Genomic DNA, 26,850 nt, shown 5'->3' on the forward strand with positions numbered 1-26,850 from the left:
GACCAATTGGATAGAGCCAGAAGTAAGGCAACAAGAAGGGCTGTGTTTCTAGACTACTGATCAATGAAGAGAGATTGAAATGACTGAATTTGTACAGTAGGTAGAGAGAGACACAAGTCTTCAAATGTACTAACATCTGCTGCAAAAACAAAAGAAACAATCCAAGCCTGGGCTAAATAAGGCAGGAGGCAATGGGCTTACATTTTGAGAAGGGCAAATTAAATACCAGGTAAAAGTTTCTAACAAAAGGGCAAGTGAGGCACTGGAATGCATTGTTTGGAATTGCTGTGGACTTTCTAACATCAGCTTTTTCTTAAAAGCTTCCAGACAAACTGCTGTCTGGAGTGACCTGGGCTATCCCGGCTTGTCTTGGGCCCGAGGGATGCGTTTGCAGGTCTTGAGCTTCTTTCCTGTTCTTTCCTGTGACTTTGACCTTTTTTGTTGTGTAAGATTTGAATAATAATGAAGTAAAGCCAGTACATTTCTATCCATCACAAAACATCTTTGGAAGGGTTTTGGTTTTTTTTTTTTTCCCCTCTCTGGCTGTAAAATCCTCTTATCTATCCGAACACATTCTCTTTAGGGACCTGCAAACATGAAACAATTTCAGGGTATGTATGTATGTACTTATTTATCTTCAAAAGATTATTGTTTTAATTGATTTGCTCTTCATTGTTAATATCATGTACCTGAGGATATGCTTTGACTCTACACTGAGGAGACACAGACTAAAAATCTTTTGATAATGAGACCATGTTCTTTTCCTGGATGTTGCCTTTGAGTTTTGGCTTAGAGAGCTACCCTTGTAGACCGTTTTTTTTTTTTTTTTTTTTTTTTTCGCTCTTGCAGACCAACAGTGAAATCCTGGGTGGCACAGGTGGCACTGCACTTTCTCAGCCTAAAGGGAAAGGGTGAATCCCAGAAGTTGTATAAAAAAAATTGGTGGAGTTTGTTCATTGCAGTTTTCACTTGTATTGCTATATACTCCAAAATTGGAAAAGATTTTCATGTGGAAAAAATTACTGGTAGTGGATAAATGCTTGCGAGGTAACATTGTCTGCAGCACTTTTGCACTGCAGCAAGTGTTTTGGAAATTTTTTTAGGGTCCTAATAACTCGATGCACACATATGATGCCACATATACAGGGAAGGACGTAATGGACAAATGGACATTCCTAATTCTGGTGTATGGACAGTTCTGGTGTTTGGACAATTTAACAGCATGCTCAAAAAAATTTAGAACATATAGGTCAGATTCTTCCCCAGTGGTATTTTACTGTAATTTCTTTTCTTTTTATTGGAATTACATAAGGGCGCATTTGATTTGGATCGTACTAATTGGTAGCAAGTCCCCACGTTATTCCTGGATCATCAATGGCACACTGTTGCCCTGAATGACCTAATTATCTGATCTAAGGCTGTTGTCTTTCCTGACTTCATGCAGAGGCTGGGGAGTAGGTGTTTAGTAGCCCTCAGCCCTAGGCTGTTTCGCCTGAAAGCCAATATATGAAGAGTTAAGCCACCAGTGACTACTTCAGGAAGGCCCGTATGTCTGAGACTGAAACAAAAGAGATAGGAATGGAGTTGATACTAGTAAAATTCATAGTATAACATTTTGGCAAAATTGAAAATTTACATCTTTGATTAATTTTGCAGAGTCTTTCCCCAAAGCCTACAGTTTTGACAGCCTTAGAATTTAGTATGATAATATGGGGGAGATAAATTAGTCAGTCCCTTGAATTAAAACAAATATTCCTTTGCTCCTCATGGAGAAAAGCTGCAGGAATTTTGCAGGGAATTTTGAAATTTTGGAAGTGCAGGCATTTCCAAAGGTGGAGCAGAAAATCCTCCCAATTCTTCTAGGTAAACATCAGTAAGACTCACAAGGACTGATTTCCCATGCCCAAGGCTCTCCCAGGACTGCTGTTCAGTGGGCTTTCTTGCAGATGGAGAGAAGTCTGCAAAGGAAGCCTATCGCTAGGGTTGACTACTCTTCCCAACAAACCACCTTAGTGTAAACTGGCAAGACAACAGAACAGATGCTTTGTTATTCTACAAATCTTCTGTAATAATCATACAAGCTTAACGCAATTTCTTAATGATGTGCTTTGAGTGGTATTCTGCACTAACTAGGCATGGTGCCAGGTGACAAATTACAACAAATGTGTCTTCCTTAATCCCTTGCCAGTGCCCGTGCCTGCCTGGGGCCCAAAGGAACACGGGGCTGCTGTGTTGCAGGAATAGAAAACTCGGTTACATGGATGCTTTTACCACTCCTTTCACTCGGTGTAAAGGTCCTGGTATAATGGTAAAATAAAAGTGCGTAAACTTGCTGGCTTGATGAAGGTGAGAACTGGATGATTTCTTGGCAAATTACAAGTGAATTAGCTCTGTTTATCAATGTTTTTTTCCCCTGGACTGTGCCACCTTGGAAAAATGCTGTCCATGAAAAGGTTTCATCTAATCCTAAATCTCATTAAGATAATCTGAGTGACAGTGGGTTACGATGAACCGAAAGAGCATAGCTTTGCTTTCAGCACACTTTCCATTAAAAATGACATTTGAGATGTGAAAAAAAAGTCACAGCATAAACCATAGGGAATATACTTGTAAAAGCACTCCAATGATCAGGCAAATCTGATCCTGAGAATAAAATATACACTATGTGCAGATGGAAGATAGGCTTTTAAAGCACATTCAAGTGTGTATAGTCCCAAAAGCATCCAGTCGCTTTTCTCTGCTTCTGGGGAAGTAGGATGTAACAATACCGGAGAACTGAACTGTTGGTAACTAACTGGGGAAAGACTGCGTCACAGGCAGAGCATGTCCTTGTCAGTCATGAAAAATACAAAAAGCTAATGTTACTAACTGGAGAAATGCAATGAAAATAATGATTTCTGTTCTGTTTCCAATTCTGAATACTTCTTGCAAGATATTTTGTCCTAGAAAAGAAGAAATCGGGTTACATTTTCCTCACAAAACTAATCAGCTTAAAGCAGGAGAAAATATATTCGGAAGGTGGTTGAAAGAATGAGAATATTATAGGAGAAATCTGAAGATAGGATCATGAGTTCGGTTCAAATGGACTAAGGAAGGCTTATTTACCTCAGGACAAGCAGGAGTTCTGAGAAAGTCCATGAGAAAATCCTCACCAAATCCTCCATTTCAGAAAGTGTGTGTCCATGTGGAAAGGAAAGAAATGTGGACAAAAGTGCCACAGTTGCTTGCTCAAACTATAACCAAGGTCCAGTTCTGGGAACAGAGCTGTGTGAGCTTTTGTGGGGCAAGGAAATGTGCCTGGCTCTGCCGTGTGCTTGCCAAGGTGCAACACTGGCCTTACAATAGGCCTGTGTTTAGACCCTCTGACAGCTGGAGGTGGAAAAAATTTGCCAAAGATTAACAGCTTTTGCTGCCTGCTGCCAGCTACCAGGCACACGTAGGGCCTGGTCACTGCATTAGCTCTGCACACTGCATGGCCTCTATAGCACTTTCTTTCAAAGCGTGTCCATGGTGCTCTCTGTATGAAGGTATGAAAAGCATGGGTTGTGATGTGGTTTTGATATTTGTATAGAAGTGCATGGTCCTTGGTATTTTCCCAGCTCTGCTTGCTTCCCCAGGTGGTATTTGGGTCACCGGACAAACGGAGGACCCAGTTAGAGAGAGGATGGATTTTGAATGCAGAGTCTGACAGCGACTGGTTCAACTCCATTTGGATTTTTCCTTGAACTAGAGAGCTGCCAGTGCTTACATGCTCAATGTGAAGTCACTGCCAGCATGCTAACAGATGTCCTTGTTCTAGGATATGTTTGCTGCTGCAGGAGTTGGCCTTGGATAGGTGCAGATGTTGCAGAAAATTGGTGTTGGTATCTCTAGAGTGTGTGCAGGATTTTGTACAAAGGTTGCTGGCTTGGAGAGGAGAAGAATCCAATATGCAAACCAAGCAGTGATTCTTCTGATAGCAGAACTATTTCAGCTTTTGAGCTTTTTTCATTTCAGCTTGGTGCTAGATCAGAGAGTGCACTGCTACAGACAAGTCGTAGTCTACCTGATGCCAGTGTAGATGTTTGTGCGTGTGGGGGGGAACCCTTGAGCTGTTTATGGACAGAGAGGCTCATCAAGAGGATTGGTAGGGCTAACAAGTAAAGAATTTCATCTCCAGGAGAGAAGTACAAAGTCCGACAGACACTTTCCTTGAACCTCCGCTTAGAATTGAAACTAATTGAAAAGGAAGCCAACTTGCTTGCTTCGTTTGCTCTGCGTCTCTCCTGGGTTCAGTGTTTCCCTCCCTTATTCTATGGCTCTATGGGATAGTCAGATTTTCTGTGTAGTTTTATGGGAAGTTCAAATTTCAGAGGCATGGAGATTTCTGAAATGGCTTCCAGATAAATCTCCTGTTCAGAGAACTTGTGACCATATTTGTTCTAAATATATGGTATGCTTTCTGGTCACAAATAGAATAGAGGATAAACAGGATAAATATACTCTTTAAGGAAAGGAATAGCTGTACACTCGCATATGCTTTTACTGGAGCCCTAGAATGCATTCTGCTTTCTGTTGGTGTTTCTTGTTTCTGTTCAGGTCTTTTCTAATTTGTATCATAATCTCATGCCTTTTATCTGAAAATATCAAATCATCTACACTGAGTTCTGAGCATTCCTGGGAGGCATATTCATACTGGTAATATTTATTCTGAAAACAAGTAAACTGAAGAACAAGGAAGTTGCATTGACTAAAGTGTGTCTTGCTTCCCTCCTTCACTAGCCATTAAACGAATGGACATGGATCACCTTCCAATAAAGTACAGATCTCCATGTATAGATCTGTCTGCGTAAGAGCAGTCAGAAAACGATCCATGTGGATCCTGCACCTGCTGTTATGTAAATAAGATTTGGCACCAGGCTGAATAGTTCAGACAATTTGTATCAGAATGCTGATGAAATAGGAGAACTGTAACTAAAACAGAATTATAGTTTCTACAGAACAAGGTAATTCCAAAATCAACAAAAAAAATCTTTCTTTTTTCTCCACCCATAGGTGTATTTTTCCTTTAATGTAATTGTTGTGATTCCTCTATTTCCATAAAAGTTGGCAATCTTTTCGGTTTATAACTTCAAACTTTCACTGGAATGATACTGGATAGAAATGTCCTTTTCTGAAACAAGCTGTGATTCTCACATAATCTCATGATTCCAGGAGATGGAGTTTTCATAAAAGGTGGAGAGACCAGTGGCCAAGTCACCAGAGCTGACAGTGCTGCAGGTGAACGACCAGCAAATGCTCTAAGGGAGATAGAGGAACCAGCTTCACTGAGTGAAGGAAGTGACTCTCTGGGCTAGTAGCTGCTACTTCCAAGAATATGGGGAAGATCCTTTCTATTCTTGGCACCAAGGAACTGCTGGCTGCAGAGGTCTCATGTCCTGCAGATGCTGAAGGGACATAGAGTTATTATCCCAAAACTATTAATTTCAGAAGCTAGGTATATGAGCCGAGTCTTGGAGGCATCTGTTCAAGCATTAAATACGCTTTTTGAACAACTGCCTCACAACTCAGTCTCACAATACAGAAACATTATTTTAAAAAAAGCCCACTAATTTCATCAAATAAATTGTTTGCATTAAGGAAAAATTCACCTGGTAGAAACTTAAGCACTGCCAAATCATACAGACACAGCAAAATTTGCATTGTTATGGAAACAAAGCTAAAGATGGCTTATGCTGTGAAAAACAACTTACAAGTGACTGTGAAAAGCAAGTTTATAAGGATGACACCTTTTGGGTTCATCTTGATAGACATGATGTAACACAAGCATCTTGGGTTAGAAGGCTGTTTTTATTTAGTTTTCTACCAAGAAAGGTAACTTTCACTTCTATTCTTAGAAGTCTGACATAAAAAACTATCAGTGTACATATGAGCTATACAGGTAGACATACATCTGCTAGTACCGACTAAAACTTTTCCTGTCAAACACTTTAGCAAAAATAAGCATGGTCTCTTCATGCCCATCTAGTGAAAGAGGAACTGCTAAGTCAGGATAGAATATTAATCATAATATATTTTCCTTTATATGAGTCAAGTTATTCATAAAAGAGTAAAAAAAATCTAGTATCTAGAGTTTAAACAAAACATACTTTATACATTTGGCTAAGCTGAAACATCATACCTTGCCAGATGAAAAAATGCTCCCTAACCATAGTTTCACTAGCAGCTCAGTAGGTATGTAAGGCATGCAGTTCATTTCCTGCCAAGGCTGAGAAAAATGGGTAGGTCTGAGATAATATTGCTAGTATGCTTGAAAAGGATCTTAGCTGTTAATGTTATAGCTGCCTGCAGATATATGTTTTGGTTTTTGGTCTCCTTTAAAATTTCTTAGGTAAAACTTGTGGTCCGGCTCCATTTTAGCTCTGAATGATGGACGGCGCAGCGGGAAACAGAGCAGGATTTTCCAGGGCGCTACAGTCATCAGTTAGGAACACCAGGTCCTGGAGGAACAAGAGAGAGAACTAATGTTATAAGGAGGAAGGCACAAAATAGTGAAATGTTTAGATGCTCAGGCCCTGATGCAGTCTTGCTGAAGTCAGGGGACATGGTGGAGATGGATGGGGTGAAAGGCAGAGGCTGCATCCCTGTCGTTGCATCTGGACCTACCCTTCTGCAGTAGGAGATCATAATGGTGTACAGGCTCCGGGCTTTTTCCTTCAGAGCACTCACTTCAAGCACTCTCTCACATCTGGGGTATGCCACAAAATCACGGAGTTTTGCCAACACACAGTAATTCTGAAAAACAAGCAAAAGAGATGCATTTGTGCAGTGTTACAAATATATTTATGTTCAATGCCCACCACTTAAAAATTCTTGTTGTCTTTGTGGGAACCTTGAATTCCTAGCTCTATGCATGTCTAATCTATGTAAACCTTTAGTTAGGAAAATTAATCATCAATATTTCAAAACGAAGATGTTCGCTCAAAATCAGTGCTTGGAAAAGTGCGTTTTGGTCTGACAGCTTCTTTCCCACATGCTTTAGGAGGGAATCATGCTTTAGGAGGGAATCATGCTTTAGGAGGGAATCATGCTTTAGGAGACATCAGTGCCAATACGATCGAATCTGCTCCTGAAGCTGGTGGAGTTACTTACAGTATAGATGCACTGTATCCATTTAAAGAGAGCTCCTCACTTAGCTGCTGAAAAGAATTATCAGGGTCTCACAGACATCATTCCTGTGTTCCCATACAATAGGCAATACTGGGAGCACCAGGGAAAAATTTTCTTAGAGTAATTCTCCTTCACACCTTGCATTATCAAAGCAAAGCATAGATAGCATTAACTTCACAACTTCCCTGTAAGACAGGTAAATAAATATCTCAGCTCTTGCTTTAAAGCAAAGCATTGGAACTGCATTGCTTAATCTTTGTTAAAAGTGAGGCTCTGGCAACTTTGGAATTAGAATCCGCAGGCTCTTGGCTTGACAGACTTCAGAGTGTAACTGCCTCCTGCAAAATGTGTCTGACATTTCTTGGTTTGTCTGATATTTTTTACTTCATTGCTCAGAGAGCACTGAGAACATAAGCAAAGTGCGTCAGCTATCCCAGGACACAATGCAATAATATAAACTACTTGTGCAGGAGACTATTTGTCTTTACTGGGAGATGACTACTGCTATCTTTTCTCAGTATTACACTTCTATATCCTCTGAAATACTTTTTCTTTCTGGATTCAGTAAGTGGCTGTTTAAAAAAGGAAAGCTAGCAAAGCATTCCTGCACTCCCACTTACTAAAACTGCAGTGTCGGTAGTCACACATGCTATAAAACAGGTAAAATAAGGTTGATTCTACGTTTTTTCTTTTAAACTATTACTCTAGGTATTGTTGCACATTTAACTTCTGAAAAGGTGCTGTCGCAATAAATTAATAATACGCAAATGCACTTCAGAATTTCCTCATTTTTGAATCTTTAAATAAGTATAATCTCTGAAGCTTCACAGGGATTTTAATAAGACCCAAAGTGATATTTCTTTTTGTTTTTTTCCCCCACCCCTCCAGTTAATTAAGCTTTGAAAAATTAATTTCAAACCACTCTTCTGGGGTACAGTCTAAGCAGTTATTCTCTTTTTTCATTAGCTGATTTTATCGCACAGCAATAAGAAAGAAGAGCAAAAACTTACGTGTATGTCCAAATACAGCCTGGGGAGCATCTCCACACATGGATCCTGCAGGAAAGAAGAAAGATTACTGCAATTTTGTTTTCAGAGAAATTTCTGCTGAAAACTAGCAACCCAAAGTTTCTTTGCAGGAGCAGTTTTTAGATGGACTCACCACAGCTTTGGAGGTCTGTAAATCCCTAAAAGACTCTGTGATTTCTTTGCTTAGAGACAGCACCCTCGAGTAGCAGGTCGGAGGAGCCGAGCTGACAAGCAGGACAGCAGAGAGCAGAGCAATCAGCCTCAGCAGCATCTTCATCGTGGGGAGTTTGTCAAAAGGAGAAAGGGAAGGAAAAAATCACTGTCAGTGGTTTTGCAGCTACTGGTGAGCTTCAATAGTTAAGTTTGACAAGTCAGCCCCCAATTAAATAGTCTCCGGCATCAATGGAAAAAAAAAGTCTGGGAGTGGTCCAAGCAGCAGCTTGTTGCCGTTTTAAATTTCCTGCCAACCTATGAGCCCGAGCTCCTAGCAAGCTCCTAGCACTTTCCTGCCCTGGAGCAGGGAAAGAAGGGAATGGGGATAACAAAACAAACACTATGTTATTCCAGAGAGAAAACAACCTAGTGAGCATCTAAAGGAATACGAATACGTGTAATAAACAGCACAGAGTTATCGAAGGTTCATAGGCCCTGATCCTGCGTGTACTTTGGCACATATCTCTTTCTTGGAAACATAGTACACAGCCCTGGGACTACGCAAGCTGCATAAAGAGAAGTGTCCTCACAGAGCTGGTGTCTGATGTTGATGGTATTGGTTAGACTGCTTATCATCCTTAGCAGGTCTGAAGGGTTACTACTACAAAGGAAACCTCCCAAATTCAGTACCTTTTTCTTTTTTCAGTCTATGCCGATGCTCAGGGTTTCTTAATCACAATAATAGCACTTGTTACAGCTGCTTGGAGGGACTATGTATTTATGTATTCATGGTCTGAAACAGATTAATACACCGCTGTAAGGCTATCATAAACATATAAACACCATTTTGCTTTCCGAGTGGAATTTATGAAGCTCTGTTTTTTCAGCAGAGTCCAAAGTGAGCTAACACATCCAGATGTTGGGATGCAGACGTAAGGGCTGAATGTATGTTGGTTTTAGATGTTAATTGTTCAGTAGAATGGAAGTACCTTTCAAAGAAGAACTGGCTACATGTTAAAAACAAACAACCCCTCATTCCCCAGCTCCACCCCAATACCTTTCAGGTTCAGATTCGAGCTAGGTATTAACCCAGGCAGTGAGCAGTCTGACGGACGACTGCACAGTCCCATGAGATTGCAGCAGACTGGGAAGGTTCACCTGAATATGGGAGAAGGAGAAGAGATTGAGCACCTGGACAAGGAAGGGCTTCCCACCAGCCATTTCTGAGAGGAAATCGGGGATCTGGAAACAGATTTTTGGGGAAAGCGGGACTGCTGCAGAGGACTCTGCCTTGAATCCTCCCAAATACCGGGGTGGGGGCAGGGGGAAGAGAACTGCATACTCTTCTCCTGTTACATATTTCTTTGCTTTATAAAGAATGATCCATTTAGTAAAATCATGTGCTCCTGAAGGGTTGGATGGTAAATAAGAATACCCAGTGAGGAAGGAAATATGTAAACTATTGAGAGTCTTGGCAGTGGGGTTTTAGAGCTGGCTTTGGCAAATGGGCTGCCAGGTCTTATTTTCAGGAGACGGATTTGCTTAGGCAAGTGAATGAAGATCTGGGAGGAAAAGAGGGAACCTTCTCTAGTAGAAAACAAGAAGCTCCAAAGCAGGTGGATCCACAGTGTGAAATCAAAACACAGACACCTAGTGAACATCCAAGGAAAGGATGTTGCTTTGTGTAAGACTTGCCAGCAAAGAAATACTTAATCACTGTCTCATTACTGTAAACAGGAGCTTAAGGTAGCAGTAAAATATTACCCTTCTATCATGTTCTCATTTGGCAAGCTGTTAAAATGTGGCTGCTTTGCCAGAAAAACAGTCTTCTGAACAGCATAAATGCTCTCTCAGTAAAAGAAGTCTGCAATCCAACTGCTACTAAGGATGTCTTCAAAATGAAGCTTTTCCTTTTTTTTTTTTTTTTTGAGTGTAAGCAATACTCTCTTTCCTCATATTTTACCTATATTAGCCCTACAGTGACAATTCCGTTTCAGACTACAGCAAAATCCCATGGCTCATGTTCTAAAGGGTAGTTAAATGTCGATGTGCCTGCTATGAACCTGGCCCCATGGCCACCCCTTCTTTGCCGAGAGTGAAATACTGGCAAAAGTAACTCTCTGAGGCTGGCGTTTTGGCTGGATTCAGGTAACTGAAAGATATACAACAACCCCGGGCTGCAGGATGGGCAGAGGGGCAAGTGTGTGACTTCCTACGGCCTCAGGCAGTGCCCTCTGCCCCAGGTGCCTTATCCAGCACTCATGTCCTGGGAAAGCCTGACAGTCTCAATCAAACCTTTAGCTCCAAGGATACATTTGGGGAAGGAAGTGCCCAACTCCTGCGTAGCACTGAGGACTCAGACTTTTTGCCCAAAAGCAGAGAGACCTGGGATTAATTTCTTTTGCAGTCTCTGCAGGTGCAGACTCTCATTTCCCACGTCCCTGTTGAATGCCCAGATCATGAAGCTGCAAACTTGCGCATCATCTTCTTTGCTCCGCTGTCCCTTGTGAGTCTTGTCCCTGCACCTCAGCGTTGAATGGCCAAATTCTGCAAGAACAGTAAAGGGAAGGGGGCAGAAAAAGTCTGTCTACCTCTGTTCATGCCTTTGCACTTGAATTTTACCTGGGCGCAGGCTCGCAGGGTGCATGCCCAGAGCTACATCTGTCCTGAGCACTGAGGTTTGCACAGTCTCAGGCACTCAAAGAGACATTTGGCCACCGACAGTCAGAGATGTGACCCACACTCTCAGGCATCTACAGAATGGAGAAACGCAATGAGCTGCTGAGCTACCGAGATGCTTCATACGTGTGGCCCAGAGAGCAAAGCAAAGGCTGGATCGAGGCATCGCCGAAACAATTAACCAAAGAAAGAAAAGGGGGTGGGGGATTCTCTGCTACAAAGCAAGACTAGGCAAGACTGCTGGAATAATCTGCTCTGAAGTTTTTGCTCAGCTGCAGCATTCCTGCCTTGTGGTTTCCCTTTGATCCCATAAAAACTAACTGAAGGAAAGACACCTGTGATGGTCATGATTGCATGGACACCTCTACTGTACTCCTCAATTCAGGTAGCACCTGAGGGCTCCGAGGGCTCGGGTGCCACCTGCTATCTCTGTTTTACATCAACTCTTTAGGCTGATGATATCACCACAGCCCCTTAGTGCTACTTGCAGGGTATGTATTTACCCTGTTTTTATAAGGAATATTCCATGCCAAAAGTAAACACACAGGCTGAGGGTGGATGCTGCCCGTGACATGACTGTGTATATGTACCTTCTTTTTATATTTGAGCTGTGTTGTCCTCTTACTTCTATTTTCCTGAAAACTCAAACAATAATATTTTTCTAAAAGTCAAAGGACTCGCTATGTAGGCAGAAATTCCTCCAATGTTTGAACAGTCCACCAGGGCCTCAACCAACATTTGAGAAAAGCCCTTTCAGGCTGCTGCCTTCCCAATACTAAAATCCACTTGCCTAACAAAAATATTTATTTTGAAATAGTTGGGGGCTGCCATGAGGCACTTCATGAAATGAGCTTCTGATTATGTTGAAAAATAGGAAAAGAACAAGAAAAGTAAAACAGAACTTTACAGAGAATGTCTTGTGTGCTTAGGAAGTGATTCAAAGCCCCATGACTCAGCTTGCTGTGGTGGCCAAGGTGCCACTTTTTGCTTCAGAGCTGAGCTAAACTGCCTTGCAAGCTTCAATCTCAGCGCAGAGCTATTCGGAGCCTTCCAGAAAACCCTGAAATTTTGACTAAGGCCTTGTCTATACTAGTAAGTTTGCACCGTTTTTCCTCACTGTTGCCAGTGCACTGCTATAATTGCACTTCGGTGAGCCTGTACGTAGACACCAGCGCTGAACTGGCAGTCAGGGTTGTGCAGCATCACACGCTCGGGGGGTGCTGGGCACAGGAGGAAAGGGGCATGCCTCAGCACAGCGTGCCCGCATTTGAGCTGGGGGTTTCCAGCCCACCTCTTCCGCAGTTTCCTGCTCGTCGTACTTCTCTGCGGGAGAGCTGCGCTGCTTGGTCGAGCCGCGTGGCCTGGACACGGCAGGAAGGTAGGACCTCGGGGCTGTCGCTGCTGCTGGGCTGCTGTTGCAGTGCTGTTTGGGATTATTAAGCAACGGTTTTCCTCGCCTCTGCTCAGTGACACAGATCTCTTTTTCCTACGCTGCTGTTGTTATTTCCAGTATTTTTAAAAATTTACATATATATTGAGTAAACAGATGTTACTGCTCCAAAGCCTGTTCTTAGATAAAATGGTTATAGAAGCAGTTAAGTCATCTGGGCCAGAAAAACAGACTAGATGTTCTGCAGCCCGCAGGCCTTGCCAGTATGAACCTGGCACTAGATGCTTTTACTTGCAGATAAACATATGGAAATAGGGAGTCCTGTGGCCTAGGACAGAGGACGGTTCAGCGGTGACTGCACTAGTCACAGGCAGGGGAACGGGAATAATTTCCTTGTGCTGCCACAGACCAGTGACCAAATCGCACGCACTGGCAGCACTTGTAGACATCTCCCCACGCCGTCTGCCAAACCTGCTACCCCAGTAAGCTGCGGCTTGGGGCAGTAAGATCACGCTGAGCTGAGAGCGGCGTCGGTGCCCAAGGCAGCTCAGAGACGAGCGTGTGAACAGCCATCGCTGCGGTGCAGATGAAACCCTGGCGTTGCCGAGCCTCCATGCCCCGTCTGTACTCTGGGAATAACGGCACTTCCCACGGACGCTGCGGGAACATAGCCGTTAACGACAGTCGCTGTCAGTGATGCTCTTCTCAGGGACTGCGAGGCTTCCTGATTCTGCGGGATTTAGAGTCTGAAGCCTTGCTGAGAAAAAGGCAGTTTTACCTCGGAGTAGCTAACCGGCCGTGGCTGCTACCAGCGCTGCTCTCAGCGCGGTTCCCTGGCTGGGACCGGGCACGGCAGAGCTGCAGCCCCTCGTCTCCTCGCGGCAACACGAAAGTGCCTTGTCCGCAAAAACCCTGCCTGGGTTTGGAGACCGCTCACGCGTGGGAGTTGTCTCGAGGTAAAAACGCGCCTCGCCAATGCTGAAGACAGGGCTTCGGCAACACGCTTCGGGGGAGGCAGCCTTGTTTAGATTTAGATCAGTGTTCAGCAATAAAAAGCCGTGGGGAAATAAGTTGAGCTGTTCGTGCTTTCCCTGCTACCCCGTTTGCCTCCCTTCCCCTCTCTCTCTGCGTCCACATGCAAATGTGGCAGATAGCTCCAGGACTTCTCACTGCTGCTCAGCTTCCAACCCCCAATTACCTTCATGATGAAAAATGATGTCAGCCAGCGAGGAATGTATCAGAGGCAACACAAATAAATGTATTCATCTACTAAATTTATCCCTGATATAAGCCCACGGGGGAATTCAAGGGTTGAATCAATGAGAGGTCTGCGCTACCTGCTCTCAGAGGTTGTCCCTTCGAGGAGCTCTTGTCTATGCTGTGCTTAATCCGTAAGTAAATGAGGGACTTCATTTGCTAGGACTGGTATTCCCACACCTTTCAGAAGCATTATGTCACTAAAAGAAAATAAATGGATGAGACTGAAAGTGCAGCTGTATATAGTAACCTGGTCCAAGCTAAACAGGAATCCAAAGAGACTTCTCTGCTGAACCACAGCATGCACGAGAGCTTTCTCAGTACATGCTTAGCATTCTAGCAGGTTCAGTTTTCTGTTTATTCTTGCCAAGAAACCTGCAAACGTCAAAGCTTGTGTTGCTGTGTGTATTTCTAGATATAAACAACAGTTCTTCCAGCAAGCTAACACAACTGCAAGGCAAAGTAAATTCTCATCTCAAATGGCTGAGAAGGTAAAGTACAGGTCCATATAATACATCATGTCCCCATAGTTCTGCTTTCTTTTCTATGGACTGCTTTTTGTGTTATATGTTTAAACATAATGAATAAAATCCTGCCATCACTGAAATCAATGATACAAGTCACAGAGTCCTGCAGATCCACGTTCTCATGTTAAATCTAAACTTGTATTCAGTTCATCAACTCTCATGTTAAATCTAAACTTGTATTCAGTTCATCAGCTTCAGTATCGCTGAGGCAGTGAAGCCAAACCAAAAGTAAATCAGACACATAATTTCCTGCTCCTCATGGAGAGCTCTACCTTTGGGAGTCCTGACTGTTGGAGATATGAGACAGGTTCAAAGCCATCTTTGCCAGTCCCATAAAACTAAATGATGCAACAAGTATCTTGTACAGGTGTAAATACTCTTCTACAACACAAAAATGTTAAAAATAAGGTGGGAATAGTTGATGATCTGCTCTGTTTGGTAAAATCCGGAAGTCATGAAAATAACTGGAGTTTCATTCTGTTCAAGAAAATTAATAAACTTATCAACCATTATACTTTTGTTCTATGAACTTGCCTTAAAATAGTACTAGGCAAAGTAAATACCTGAGCATGTCAGAAACTGATCTCAATACCCATGCTGGGTTTCAGATGCAGTTTTCAATTAAAGCTGAATTTCACTTTTCATTGGAACTCTTCTGCTTCAAATCATGTGGATAAAAAGGAAAAGAATCTCTTCTGCTTTGGAACCACATGTAATGAATTCCCAGGTGACTAGATGTCCCTGTAAGCATGTATTTAATTTGTTTTTGTTTAATCCAGGTGACTAAGAAAATAATTTGTTGAAGACTCATGCATATTTTATGAAAGGTGTCTACAGACATGCCTGAAATAGTTATGTTAGCTCCCTTTGGAAATACGACCGTAGCTTAACGCAGTGTCTTCTCTACACAGGAACCCTGTATTGCTGTATCAGGAGAGGCAGAGGTGGTATTACCCCAAGTCTGGACATGCAGGTTAGGTGTGGGCAGTGTTCAACAGGTAGTTCTGAGAACACCCGTAAGTGCAAGGTGCCCACCCGTGCCCCTCTGCTGGACCTCTGCTGCACGGACGGTTTCCCAGCGAGCGTGTGGCAGCGCGTTAACTGGGGGTACCGCAGCACGCAGCATGCAGAGGGGACAGTGCCGTGCGAGAGGCTGGCGTTCGTGGTCACCAGCCGGATAAAAGGCAAGTCAGATCTGAGTGTGGTTTTGGCAGACTTTCTCAGCAACAGCGTATCTGTGTACCCTCGTTGCTTTAGAAAGTTTGTTTTTACCCATATAGTTATTCTCAAAAGGAAAGAGAAATTACACGGATCTGAGGTATCATTATAACTGTGTCTACAATGAAGGATTGTATCAGTGGAAATATCTGAACTGAAGAATTGCCCCAGCTGCAGTGTTATGCTTTTCGCATGAACATAGAACAAGCCAAGGTCTTTAACGTCTAAACTTTTAATTTTGGACCATTAAGCTTCTGTTAGAAGACTAATCAAATGAGCATCTATTTTCTCCCTTTCTGTTTGGTTGCAGTTTTTTCTTTTTGTTTTCCCTTTTTGTTTGTTTGATGTTTTAGAAGGGTTGTGGCCAGGGGAGCGAGAACTTGGCTTGATTTAAAATGTAAATGCAATTCTATCAATCTTCTCCTCTGCTAATAGGCTGCCTGGGCATTTTAAGGGCATATAGTGAAAAGGAAACTGTGACTGCTAAAGAAAAGCCAGCCCCCTGCTGTTCCTGTTCATATTTATTTCACAATCAGCCCATTGAAATGGTGTGATTCACACTCTGATGCTGTCGTTGTCTAGCTGGCAAAGTCACTGGTGAATTTAAAGAAGTTTCCCAAGCTGAAAACCAAGCAAACTATGTTTGGGGCAAAAAGCAATCTTATCAGCAATGAGAAATAGTGAGTCACTGCAGCGATCTCTCTTGCTGAGAGCTGAGGCTACCCTTGCAAATGAGAAGTTCTTTTGAAATAAGAAGCTGTCTTCAAAAAACTGTAAAAAATGTGTTGCTTTTGAAATGTAAAGTGTCCTTCTGGTATACATATACATAAAGTAAACAAGAGTAAAGTCTTGCTTAAGTTTGTAGAGGCAATGTAAATGTTCTTTATTAAAACACTGTTTCTCAAGAGAAATACCTGAGAAAGAGTAAAAGCATGTGTCAGTGCACAAGAAGGAAAGAGGCTGCCCAATTCTCCAATAATCTTGGGTGAATACTAAAGAAAAATCCTGTCTGTTTAACTTAAATTATCCAGAGTTAATATATTCATTGTCTACTTTGTACTCAAGCAGTTTGTGTGAAATAATGATTTCCTGGTAACACGAAGGCACACATGGTCAAAATATAATCTTTACTACATGAATCATTATCTACCTCTGTGACAAGTATTACCATATACCATATCACTGACATACATAACTTAAAAACAAAAATTCAGGAGCAAGTATCAACACAGAAGAGAAGAATATCCTAGAGAAATAAATAAAATTTAGTAAAGACTGGATTAATAGTAATAATCAGAAATCCAATAGTATTGTGTGCTTGGCTATTAATTTTAAGATAGAATTTCTCCCATAATAATTCTTCCAGCTTATTATTTAGCAGTGATAGAAGATGCAGAAAAATTCTGAGTTTATTAGAGCATATATACTTATTAATCATGGGATGAAGTCTGGTATTGCCATGAAAAAGGTGAATGTAATCTTAGAATGTTTCAGAAGAGTTGTATCCAGTAGGGACAAGAAATATTGACACCATTGCAAAAGCATGGCTAAGAGCTCATCCGGAATATTGTATACGCTTTTGATCACCCGTGCTCAAGGGGGATGAATTCAAACTGCACGGGGTGCAGAAAGAGACTATGCTCTGAATGGAAGAGAAGGTGCCACCTGGGCATTTTCCCCTTCTACCTCCCTTTCCTAAATGCCCCAGCAATCCTCCAGCTGCCGGTCCCTGGCGTGCTGTTGTGGCAGAACTGGCTGTGGGCGCCGCGGCTCAGGGCGCTCCTGCCCATTGCAGCCACCCCGTGCCCAGCCCATTCCCAGCCAGTGGCTCCTTCCAAAGGTGCCACCAGCATGTTCTGTGGTAGGGGATGGTGGTCCTGCAGGCAGCCTCTCTGTGAGTACACATCCCAGGTGCCCAGAAAACACAGAAATCCTCATGTGCTGGAAATGCAGACTCCACACAAGCTAGAAGCTCTGCAGTTTGGGTTGGGTACCAGACCGTGGCCAGGAGCCACCACTTTGGCTGATACAAGAGACCAAAATGGAAGACCCTTTCAAGGGAGGAGCTCACAAGCGCCTGAAATAGAGTCCAAAGGCCTCTCTGAGTCCAGGCTGCAGAAGGATGTGGTAACACCCTGACACAGTTGCCCCACAGAGCCCAAGTCTGAATACAACATTAAAACTGTTGTGTAAATGGTGCTACTTGATGCTCTCAGAAAAGCTGGGTTTGCTCTCTGTGAAAAGCACATGTACAAGCAGTGCAGCAGCTGCCACCCTCAGAACATCAACCCATTTTATTCACTAATTGTGCAGTAACAAAAAGGTTGGCATCAACTTTGTTCACATCAAAAAGACACAGTTTCAATTCTTCCTATTGCATTATTTAGGTGCATGCACTTCTGTAAGAAAACAATCAGTGCAGCTCAGGACGACAACGTTGTCTGCACCACTGTCGCTGCGACACCAAAGAGAAACGGAGCAAACAGAGTCAAAGAAACTGCACATCATTCAGCAAAGTATCAAAGTGATCAAAGCAAATGCTTTGATTCTGCTTCACACACACTATTCAAAGATGGGTTACATTTCCAAATGCAGTGTGTCAGTTCTTGATTCCAATAAACTGGCTCTGTAGAAGTTTAGCTTTATACTTTGGTAGGAGTAGGGACCGAAGAAAAAATCTTTTGCAAGATGCGTTTACTTAATGCGTGCTATCAAGTGTTGAACTTGCTAGGAAAAGGCTAAATGTATTTGTTACTCTCTGAGGATGCTGCGTCTTACTAGAGAGAGACCTAGTGTCTTGGCTGGGTAGCCCTGTAGAGGAATCCACATTTTGCAAGTGTGAGGAGAAACTCTGAGCTTATTTTTTTGTTCATTTGTATTTAATACACCTCTTTGTTAACAAAGCCAAGCCTTGGGGGAAAAAGAGTGTTTTGACTTACATAGTTTGTGGATCATATTTAAAGAGCTGTTTGGAAAAGGTGCCAGGTCACAGTGCTTTTACAGCTAGAAAATATTGATTGATATTATTTTCATGTAGTTATTTTCTTTTTCCAAAGAGATAGGCAAGGATTTGAGGCTCCTGATCTAAATGGACTATTGTGAAATACTGTTTTTTGATGTTATAATTTGACCATAAATGATGTCAAGCATGAAGCTTTTCTTATATTCTGGCAGGATGTACTCCATTTCTGTCTTTATAAAATCTTATTTTCTCTCTATGTTGCAGCAACTGTAAAGCACAAGCTTCCCCCAGGGAGGTATTTTGTTTAGCTATGTGGACACATTCCTTCATGAAGCATTGAAGCCAAACCACACACACACACTCACAAACTGTATTAGGAGAATTCAAGCCCTGAACAGAAAACAAACCAGTTTTGGGCCTGGGGTCTGAATTTCAGTACATGTTGAATTGTATTTTTCACTTTTTTCTTTGTTTTTACTCTCTGAGTCAGTGGACCAGTATAGGCACTTTCCAAGCACACAGCACTGCCCAAGGGCACTCCTGTATCCTTTGGACATGTCAGAGTTAAAAAAAGAACCATATCCACCACATTGCCTAAACTGTCCTATCACCATGCATATCCACCATGTTTTTGTTCTGCTGGTGTGTGAGACAGACATGGCCAGTGGTGTTTTTTTATCATGAGTCAAAATTTTAAAAATGCAAAAGATTTTCTGCAATGTGCATAACCAGCATGTGACTCTGGAGGAAAAGTGGTGCAATGGTTTTATACATTCTTTTCTTTTGGTTTCTGAAAGCAGATATTTCTCTAAGAGAAAAGTCAAGCTCTCTTTTCTTCCAAGATAATATAATAATAATAATAATAATAAAAAATTCAAAAAATTTTGATACCCTCCCTGGCAGTTAGCATCAGGAGTAGGATGACTGCTACAGTAAAATGATGAAAGCCATCAGAATCTGACCCTTGCTTAGGACCTTGCTTCTGCAAAGAAGAACAGCTTCTATAAGGCCAGAGCTGCTGTTAAATTGAAATAAGTTGTAGCGCTTTGTTTTTTTATTTTGTTTATTTAACATCTATCTGTTTCTTTAACTTTATTTAACTTTTATTTATCTTTTTACCATTTTTATTTATTTACCTCTTTAACTCTATTTATTTTATGGGTTCCCACCACAGGAAGGAAAGACAACATGGAGCTGTAGGCTGGCCACAGAAGACTTGGATGAGTGAACACGAAGCCAAACCGTGAGGATGTTTCTGCAACTGGCCGCAGCGATGGACTTCACACTTCTGCTGCCCAGAAGAAGGCCCGTTACAGTCGCAGCCCCTCGTACCGGTGGGCATAGGGGCTGTCTTTCCTGGCGCTCCCTGCATTGCCAGCTGTCCAAAGGGAGAGCAGAGCAGAGGGAGAGCCAGTAAATGGCTCTGAAATGGCCCCCAAGAAAGGGGAACACACTGTATGGCTTTGTTTTATTCACCATGGATATCCTCCCTCTGGCTGACGAGCTCTGCCTCTTTTCAGACAGATTTGAAGCAAATAACTCCATGCGACTTAGGTTAAACTAACAGGTATGAAAAAAAGAGGGGAGGACAATGCCAGCGCTGTCTGGGCATGCTGCTAAAGATTATTAATAGAGTAGCAGAGGGAATGACTATGGTCCCCTAGCCGGCTTGTAGGCCTCCTTGGGGTGTCTGAGTATCTTCTGGTAAAAATGAGGAAAATGTTTCTTTTCCTGATCTGCCTTGCCTAGCGAAGTGCGCAGTGACAAAGAGGTAGAGAGGCGCCAGTGTTTGAAACTGCAGTGCTACAGAAAAACGGCTGTGCTCAGAGATACACACTTCACAAGACCTGCAGTGGATTTTTTTGGTAGACTGTTTTGCTCAAGAGCACTGCTGGGCAGCTACTAAGATTTCTTAAATGTCTGAAGCAGTGTTGAACATAACTATCATATCTTAACAAATGATAGTATTAACTGGAAAGCAGATGCTTAAAATCTAGGGTAAGGCTAATGTAAATGAGGGTGAATTTTTTCCCCCTCCAATTGCTCTTCTGCTTAAAGTGGCAACTGTAGGTGTGATACTTTTATGTTCTCAGAAGGAACACAAGCTGATTTGGGATTAAAACGACGATGCTGAGAAATTTTTCCTATAGAACTGGTGTATGAGTTGCTTGAATTTCCATTGCAGTATGTGAACAAGTTTTCAGCTGTGTAAGAGATCAACATCCAATGCTGACCTCTTTTTTAAAGGAAACACTGCTTAGAAGGAGAAGACGGTGTTCTTTGGGGGCAAACTAAGGCTCCAGCAAGGCACTTAAGCACATGTGAACCAAAGCATACCATTGAATTTGGTAAGAGCACTCTTCTCTTTGAAACTGTACATGCACGTGTGCCTACAGCATAAATGGTGGGTAAAAACTGCCAGAAAAAGTTGCGGATAGATATTTGTGTGCAACTGCCTAGTCAAGCAAGCTATGTTTTTGTTGACTCTGTGTTACAGTTTTTACTGCATAATTCACAACCATCTTTAGTAGTCCATTTGGCCATTGTTCCTCCTGATGCATAGATGGCTTAGGGAATGTAATGATTTTTGGCTTTTTTATATTTATGCATATTTCATTATTTTAATTCCTTTTGTCTTTTGGCTCACAGCCTCCAGCAGGGGAACAAAGTCCACTGACAGTGTAATGGAAGATATTTGAAGCGCAGAATAAGAAGACACTAGGTGTGATTATCTATGATGCTGTTGAGAGCTGGAGACTAATTTCCAAATGACATATGTTATTGTTATATGGATATAAGGGGCCAAAGTCACAGATCAAGACTTCCACTGAGTTAGGAGTTGTGCAAACTTGTGGTGAAAAGATGGTCTCCGAGCCACAGAACTTTGCTCAGCTGACTGTTTTTTTTCTCCCAAGGCTGTTTCCTTACATCCATTAATAACAATATATTTTCTTGTTTGGTAATTGCATGCTTTGCTTCGTATTTGTCTCATGAAATCCGAAAATGAAAAATGCCTGTGTTAATATGGTGAATTCCTTGCTATTGTGTCTACCGGCATCAGTGAATCACTCCCACTTGACACAACAAAGATTTAGGAGGCAATAGAATTTGCTTTTCCAGACAGCATTGTTCCGCACACTGTTTCCTTGAGTGCTCTTTCATTTCTAGTGTTAATGATTCATGCAGGCAGAGCACATACCTCTGAAAAAGTCTGTATCTGATTTGGATGCTGTTGCTGGCTGGTTTTTGTGTTTTTGCATATCTGGGATGCTGAGGCTGGCCAGCTTTTCCTCCAATAGTTCTCTATTTATGCTAGAAGCACAAATGCTGCTTATATAGTTTGTTTTATCTAGCAACATTTGGGATGAATAGCATATTCCCTGTGTTGGTCTTTCTGACCAGTTTCTCCTGTCCAGGTCTAAACCTGAAAAGGCAAATTCAACACAGTTAGTTCCACTTTGGTACCTGGTCCAGAAAGGAGAGGGCTTTTGCAGACCACAAATACGGAGCTTGGCTCTCCTGCTCCAGCTCCTGTATTCAGCTTCAGAAGGCTTCAGCTCAGTCACTGCTGTAGAGCTAAGCTGTAAAGCTGGAGGTGATGGGGAGGTGGGAGAGCACGGAATGAACTGGGCGCAAAGAAGCACACAGCTAAATCTCCGGCAGATACTACGCTGATATGAATAAAGCAAGCAAGCACTAGGTATATGTTCAACCCTGCCTAAACAAAATGCATTGCCTTTTTGGCAAGAGAGTAAATGATTGCACGAAATACAGGAAAAAACACATTCACATGCGTTTTAAGTCTGTACAACTCCACTGTTTTTTGATATATCTAGTTAGTAACTGAACTGAACATACTATAGTTCATTAGATTCAGGCAGCATATGAAAACAAAAATCAGAATCAAAATCTTATGGTTTGGTTGTTTTACTGTACTTTCTCTTATTTTTATGAATCTGATCATCACTCTTCTCTGTCTAATATGGAATTTCAAAAGCAGTTTCTAAGTACCTTTAGTACTTGGGTTATATCCAATGCCTCGGTAACTAGACACAGTAGCTTGGGGGATAGGCTGTACCCACCAGGACTGATATTTCTGGATACTCAGTTTTCATTTGGCCAGTGCAGTAGGAGATGCATGCCCACGCCTCTGGACGTATTACCCTCCAAACAGCCCCTGCACTCCCTGTCTTAGGAAACCAGATGCCTTCTGGTCTATTCCAAAGATCAACTTGTATTACCAGGCTTTTTAAAAAGGCGGAGGTTTTGAATGCTTCTGTGCTGGACTTCAAGAGGTGACATTTTCTAGCACAATTACTACTGTGGTTGTTGCTAATGTTTAGATGAGACACATATCTAAAGGCTCCAGTGAGAGAGACACTGTATATGTAGTTAGTCTTAGGAGATCAGAAGCAATAGGAAAAGAAGATGAACAGAAAATGTGGTGTGGACAGTCCTATCTCCTGATAGGACACGGAGTATTTTGCTGGCTCCCAAATTATTGCCATGCCCATGGGCCACAGCGAATCAGTGGGAGTCGAGGAGATTTGGCCCCTCGCACTCTTGCCCTTCCCACTACCCTGCTGTCAGGTGGAGGCTGAGGTGGAAACTGTGGGGACTTCTGCAAAATCCTCATTTGCGAGCAAACTCGCAAGCGCTTTCCAAGCCTGCACTGACCTACGTGAGAAAAGGTCACTGTCGGGCACGTAACAGGAACAGTTTCTATAAACAACATGCTTCGCCACCAACATAACTTTACCTTAACATTTTCCCTTCTGTTTTTGTCCCTCTCCCAGGGCTGCCGGTTGCCGTATTGAAGATTCCCGTAATTTCAGCGGTAAGCCACAGCAGGCTGCTCTCAATCAACAGCAGCAGCGTCACAGCAAGCAACAAAAGTAACAAATTTCCCTCCAAGCAAGCACACTCTGGCTTCATTCAGGCACACAAATGTGCTCCAAATCCCAAATCACAGTCTCCCAGCCCAGCAAGACAGAGGCTGCAAACTGAGTTGAAACAAAACAGATAAGCAAGTGGAAACATTTTCTTCCAGCAGAAAAATAACCCACATATTTGCACTTTGCCTACCTGCTGGAACCGTTGTTCCTTCCCGTGATCCCGCTGCGGCGTTTCTCTTCTCCAGGCTGAGGGCCCAGGCCCGTTGGGTGCGAAGCACCTTCTCCCTTTGACCGGCAATGGAGATTCTTCATTTCTCAGGAGAGGTGAAGAGCCTCTGACTTTGGGGAACCTCAGCTGCCGATGAAAGAGTCTGGAAAAGCTGCCGTCAGTACTCTTAATCTGAACCTGCTTTCAGAGCAATGGAAGCAGGAGCAGGAACCATGCTTTCTTCAGCCTTGTTTCTTTAATTTCCAGCTCGCCATTTGCATAACTAACTAATTTAGCCTCATCTTCCAGCTGAAGGTACAATGAGGCTTTCACTATAGCAAATACACACATACGGAAACAGATGAATGGAAGCCGCAGGTGGTGGTCAGCACCGAACACTGGCTTTTGCGAAGCACTGACATTACTTAGACGCCGGAGATTTCTCCTGGCTTTTTGTGGAGACAGATATGAGAAGCACTGATCTGCTTGTCTAATCATAAATGCTTGCTGAAAAGTGGAAAAAAACAACTATTTTTATGTGCATCCAGAAGAAGATACTATTAGAAGTTACTGTCATTTGCAAGTTTTCAGTATGGCTTACAATTATCTATAAATATCACTATATTTACAAATGCTGTCTAATGCTGTATTAAAACACCATGATTAAAAGGAGGAAATATTTAAAAAAATCATATTAGAATAAATTACACTGTGTCATCCAATTTCAGAAAATACTTTAGCATGTAGGACTGGACTCCTTTTCTCCTCCACTAACATTAATGGAAGAATATAGAAAGATAAGAAAGTCAGGAAAGAAATCAGATGGAAAATAAGTGGTGGTAGGGAAAACTCTCAAGGTTACAGGAGATCCGAAAAATGTTAAAATCCAGACCAGACAACATCAGTTTCATTTTTGTATCAGAACAAGAGAGCAGCGTGTGGGCCCATTTCATGTTGATATTGATTCTTTTTTCTCACCTGTCCTGACTATCTCCTGAAGAATCAGAAGGATATAAGATATATAAAATCAGTATTTAATACATTTATATTTAAAATTTTAAATGAATTTTAAATGCATTTTAAAACTTTTTAAAAGATTTTTTAAATGAATCATCATTTAAATGATAATTTAAAATTTGACAGTAGTTTGCTTCTTGAACTAAAATATGCCAGCACACAGTTTCCTCACAGAAAAACAATGTCATAACAGCTGAATAAAGGAGACATGACAGAATGATGAAGCATTTCTTCACATAATAAGGCCCTACGATGGCATCAAATCAATGGAGTCTACAGGGCTGCAAAAACTAGGAATCCTAGAAAACTGCAGATGTGATGAGCATAACTGAATTTCCACTTCTGCGCTGACTAGTATATGTGGAAAAAATTTCTTCCTTGTATTAACCAAGCATGACTATTCCAAACTGTGTGTACAATTGTACTCTAATACGAAAAAAAATGCTGTTGTGAATGTATATTATTCTGCAGGTCTACCTTCAGGAGTCGGGCTCATTTCTCACAGCTGCCTGGTTGCTAAGGATAGCTGATGTATATAGATGTAGACTGCTCATTGCATGCATATATGCACTGTATTGAGTGAGGATTTGAAAAGAATGCCTCTGCTGGTACTTCTACACATTTTTCTGTTTGAATCATTTCTTGAATGTAAATTGAGATAAGCCTGGAGTATAGTACAGAACCAAATGCTGAGGTGTCTGTATGTACTAGAGATTTTTCTTGTCCTACTCGTACAAACAAGTTAATTCCACAGTCAACCTAATTTTGTGCTGCTTCGGGTCCATGGTTTAATGGCAGAAGTTCCAGCTGGGGACAAAAAACATTGAATAAGGGCTATAGCCTCATTAGAAGCCAGAACCCATCCAAAAGGAGACATTTGCTGTATCATTAGCAAATAGTGCAGTGCTGTGGGAGCAGATCTGGAATGGGGAACATCTGGTGCTGAGGATGTCATGTCCACACTGCATGTGTTTTGGAGGTTGCATACCAGACTGATGCTCATCTGACCCCATGGACTGACTGCCGAGTACCACTTGCGGTGCGTCCTTGGGCTAAAATCTTTATTCTTGAAGCTTTTTATAAAAATTATCACAAAGTTTTTATTTTCTACCCTATAAGCAACTAGGGTGGTGGAGAAAATGATGAAATTATTTGTTTTGAGAGCACTTACAAAAGTGTGGATTCTCATCCAAATTGCACAGCAGACACATGGCGACCTCCAGACTAAATCTGTTGGTTCTGCAAATCTGAATGCAAATTTTGTGCCTTTTTCTGCAAACCCGAACGCTTCATGAACACCTCTATCAAGCTTTGTTCTGACAGATTTTAGCAAACTGCTTGAATGGAGACTCAGCAAATAAAGTTTTATACTATTTTCCAGATCTAATTAATTTAATAATTGTTTCTTCAGGTGCCACTTTTTTGAACAATTTCTTTTCCATTCTGTCATTGCTCAGCTACCTGTATACAAAATCGTCAGGGTCCAGAAGTGAGCTCTTTGCACAGATTTCTACTCACATGGGTTTATTGTGTCACTCTCAGCAAATGACTTCACTTTTCTAGCCATGAGTTTGTATTTTCTTGTCTGTTAGGTGATAAAACATGTCTTACACTGTTTTAGTTTTTTATGTCTAAATAAAAACAGAAGGAGACTGTGTGGCTATACTCCTGTGAGAAAAGAAACAAGGGAGCTGTAAGTCACCCTGGCACTCCTATTTAGTGTTTTGCCTTAATAGCCCAAATGTAAAAGCTCTAAAAGACTGGCCTATTCTACTAAGGGGAGCTCTTCATCACTTGAGCTACTTTCTGAGTTCTTGAAAGACACTCTGCAGGCTAGGAAGGACTGTGAAGTCTATAATTTTACATCAGCCAATGTTAATGATAAATTGTCAGTCACAAGAAAGGAGAAGACAAAATACAATAGGACAAGCTATTAACAAAGCAGCCCCCATGTTCTACATATAGCCATATTACCTAAAGAGGGGAAGAGAAGAATCATTAAGCAGTAAAGCTTATTAAACAGCTAAGATTAAGGGGAACATAAGCTATATGAAGCTAGTATGGGCTATGAAAGAGGATGGTTGGGCTGTTTCACTTGTGTAAAGGCTGCATGTTAGAGCAGCAAAGCACCCAGAGCAGACACCTCAGGAAAGTGCGTATCTAGCCTGACCTGCCTTGGAATATTTACTCTGGGGAGAGGCAAGAGGTATGTTATATTACTGACAGGACTTTGCAGCAAGTTAGGCTGGGGGGGGGGGGCAGGGGGACAAAAAACCAAGGAGCTGCTCAGGAGATATTCTGGAACAATATATCCCTCACCTGTTCTACCTACCCCCTGTTCTTCTCCAGCACCACTCACCTTTATGG

General features: G+C 42.0%; 1 protein-coding gene and 1 long non-coding RNA gene across 3 annotated transcripts; one reads left to right on the forward strand and one right to left on the reverse strand.

Moving 5' to 3' along the window:
• Positions 1-5,810: 5,810 nt before the first annotated feature.
• Positions 5,811-8,660, reverse strand: CYTL1 (cytokine like 1). Its single transcript, XM_026121911.2, has 4 exons — positions 8,311-8,660; positions 8,160-8,204; positions 6,646-6,774; positions 5,811-6,479 (listed from the first exon to the last, which is right to left on the reverse strand). Exons 1-4 carry the CDS (start codon positions 8,452-8,454, stop codon positions 6,396-6,398), a joined length of 402 nt encoding a protein of 133 aa, XP_025977696.1. The 5' UTR covers positions 8,455-8,660; the 3' UTR covers positions 5,811-6,395.
• Positions 8,661-11,983: 3,323 nt separating this feature from the next.
• LOC135328310 (uncharacterized) lies at positions 11,984-26,025 on the forward strand. Of its 2 annotated transcripts, none has more exons than XR_010389133.1 (5): positions 11,984-12,387; positions 19,538-19,930; positions 20,611-20,711; positions 21,013-21,085; positions 23,160-26,025. It is a non-coding gene; the product is annotated as an uncharacterized LOC135328310 (long non-coding RNA). The 2 variants fall into 2 exon arrangements; XR_010389134.1 differs by having other exon boundaries at positions 11,984-12,101.
• Positions 26,026-26,850: the final 825 nt, after the last annotated feature.

Source organism: Dromaius novaehollandiae, chromosome 4, assembly GCF_036370855.1.
Source record: "Dromaius novaehollandiae isolate bDroNov1 chromosome 4, bDroNov1.hap1, whole genome shotgun sequence".
NCBI classification, from domain to species: Eukaryota; Metazoa; Chordata; class Aves; order Casuariiformes; family Dromaiidae; genus Dromaius; species Dromaius novaehollandiae.

Excerpts from the sequence above, each read along its gene's own strand:
- CYTL1 (XM_026121911.2), bottom strand. The coding sequence starts at position 8,454 with ATGAAGATGCTGCTGAGGCTGATTGCTCTGCTCTCTGCTGTCCTGCTT. Across the intron at positions 8,205-8,310 it reads TACAGACCTCCAAAGCTGTG|GATCCATGTGTGGAGATGCT; the intron begins GTGAGTCCATCT and ends TCTTTCCTGCAG. Across the intron at positions 6,775-8,159 it reads GGCTGTATTTGGACATACAC|AATTACTGTGTGTTGGCAAA; the intron begins GTAAGTTTTTGC and ends CTTGTTTTTCAG.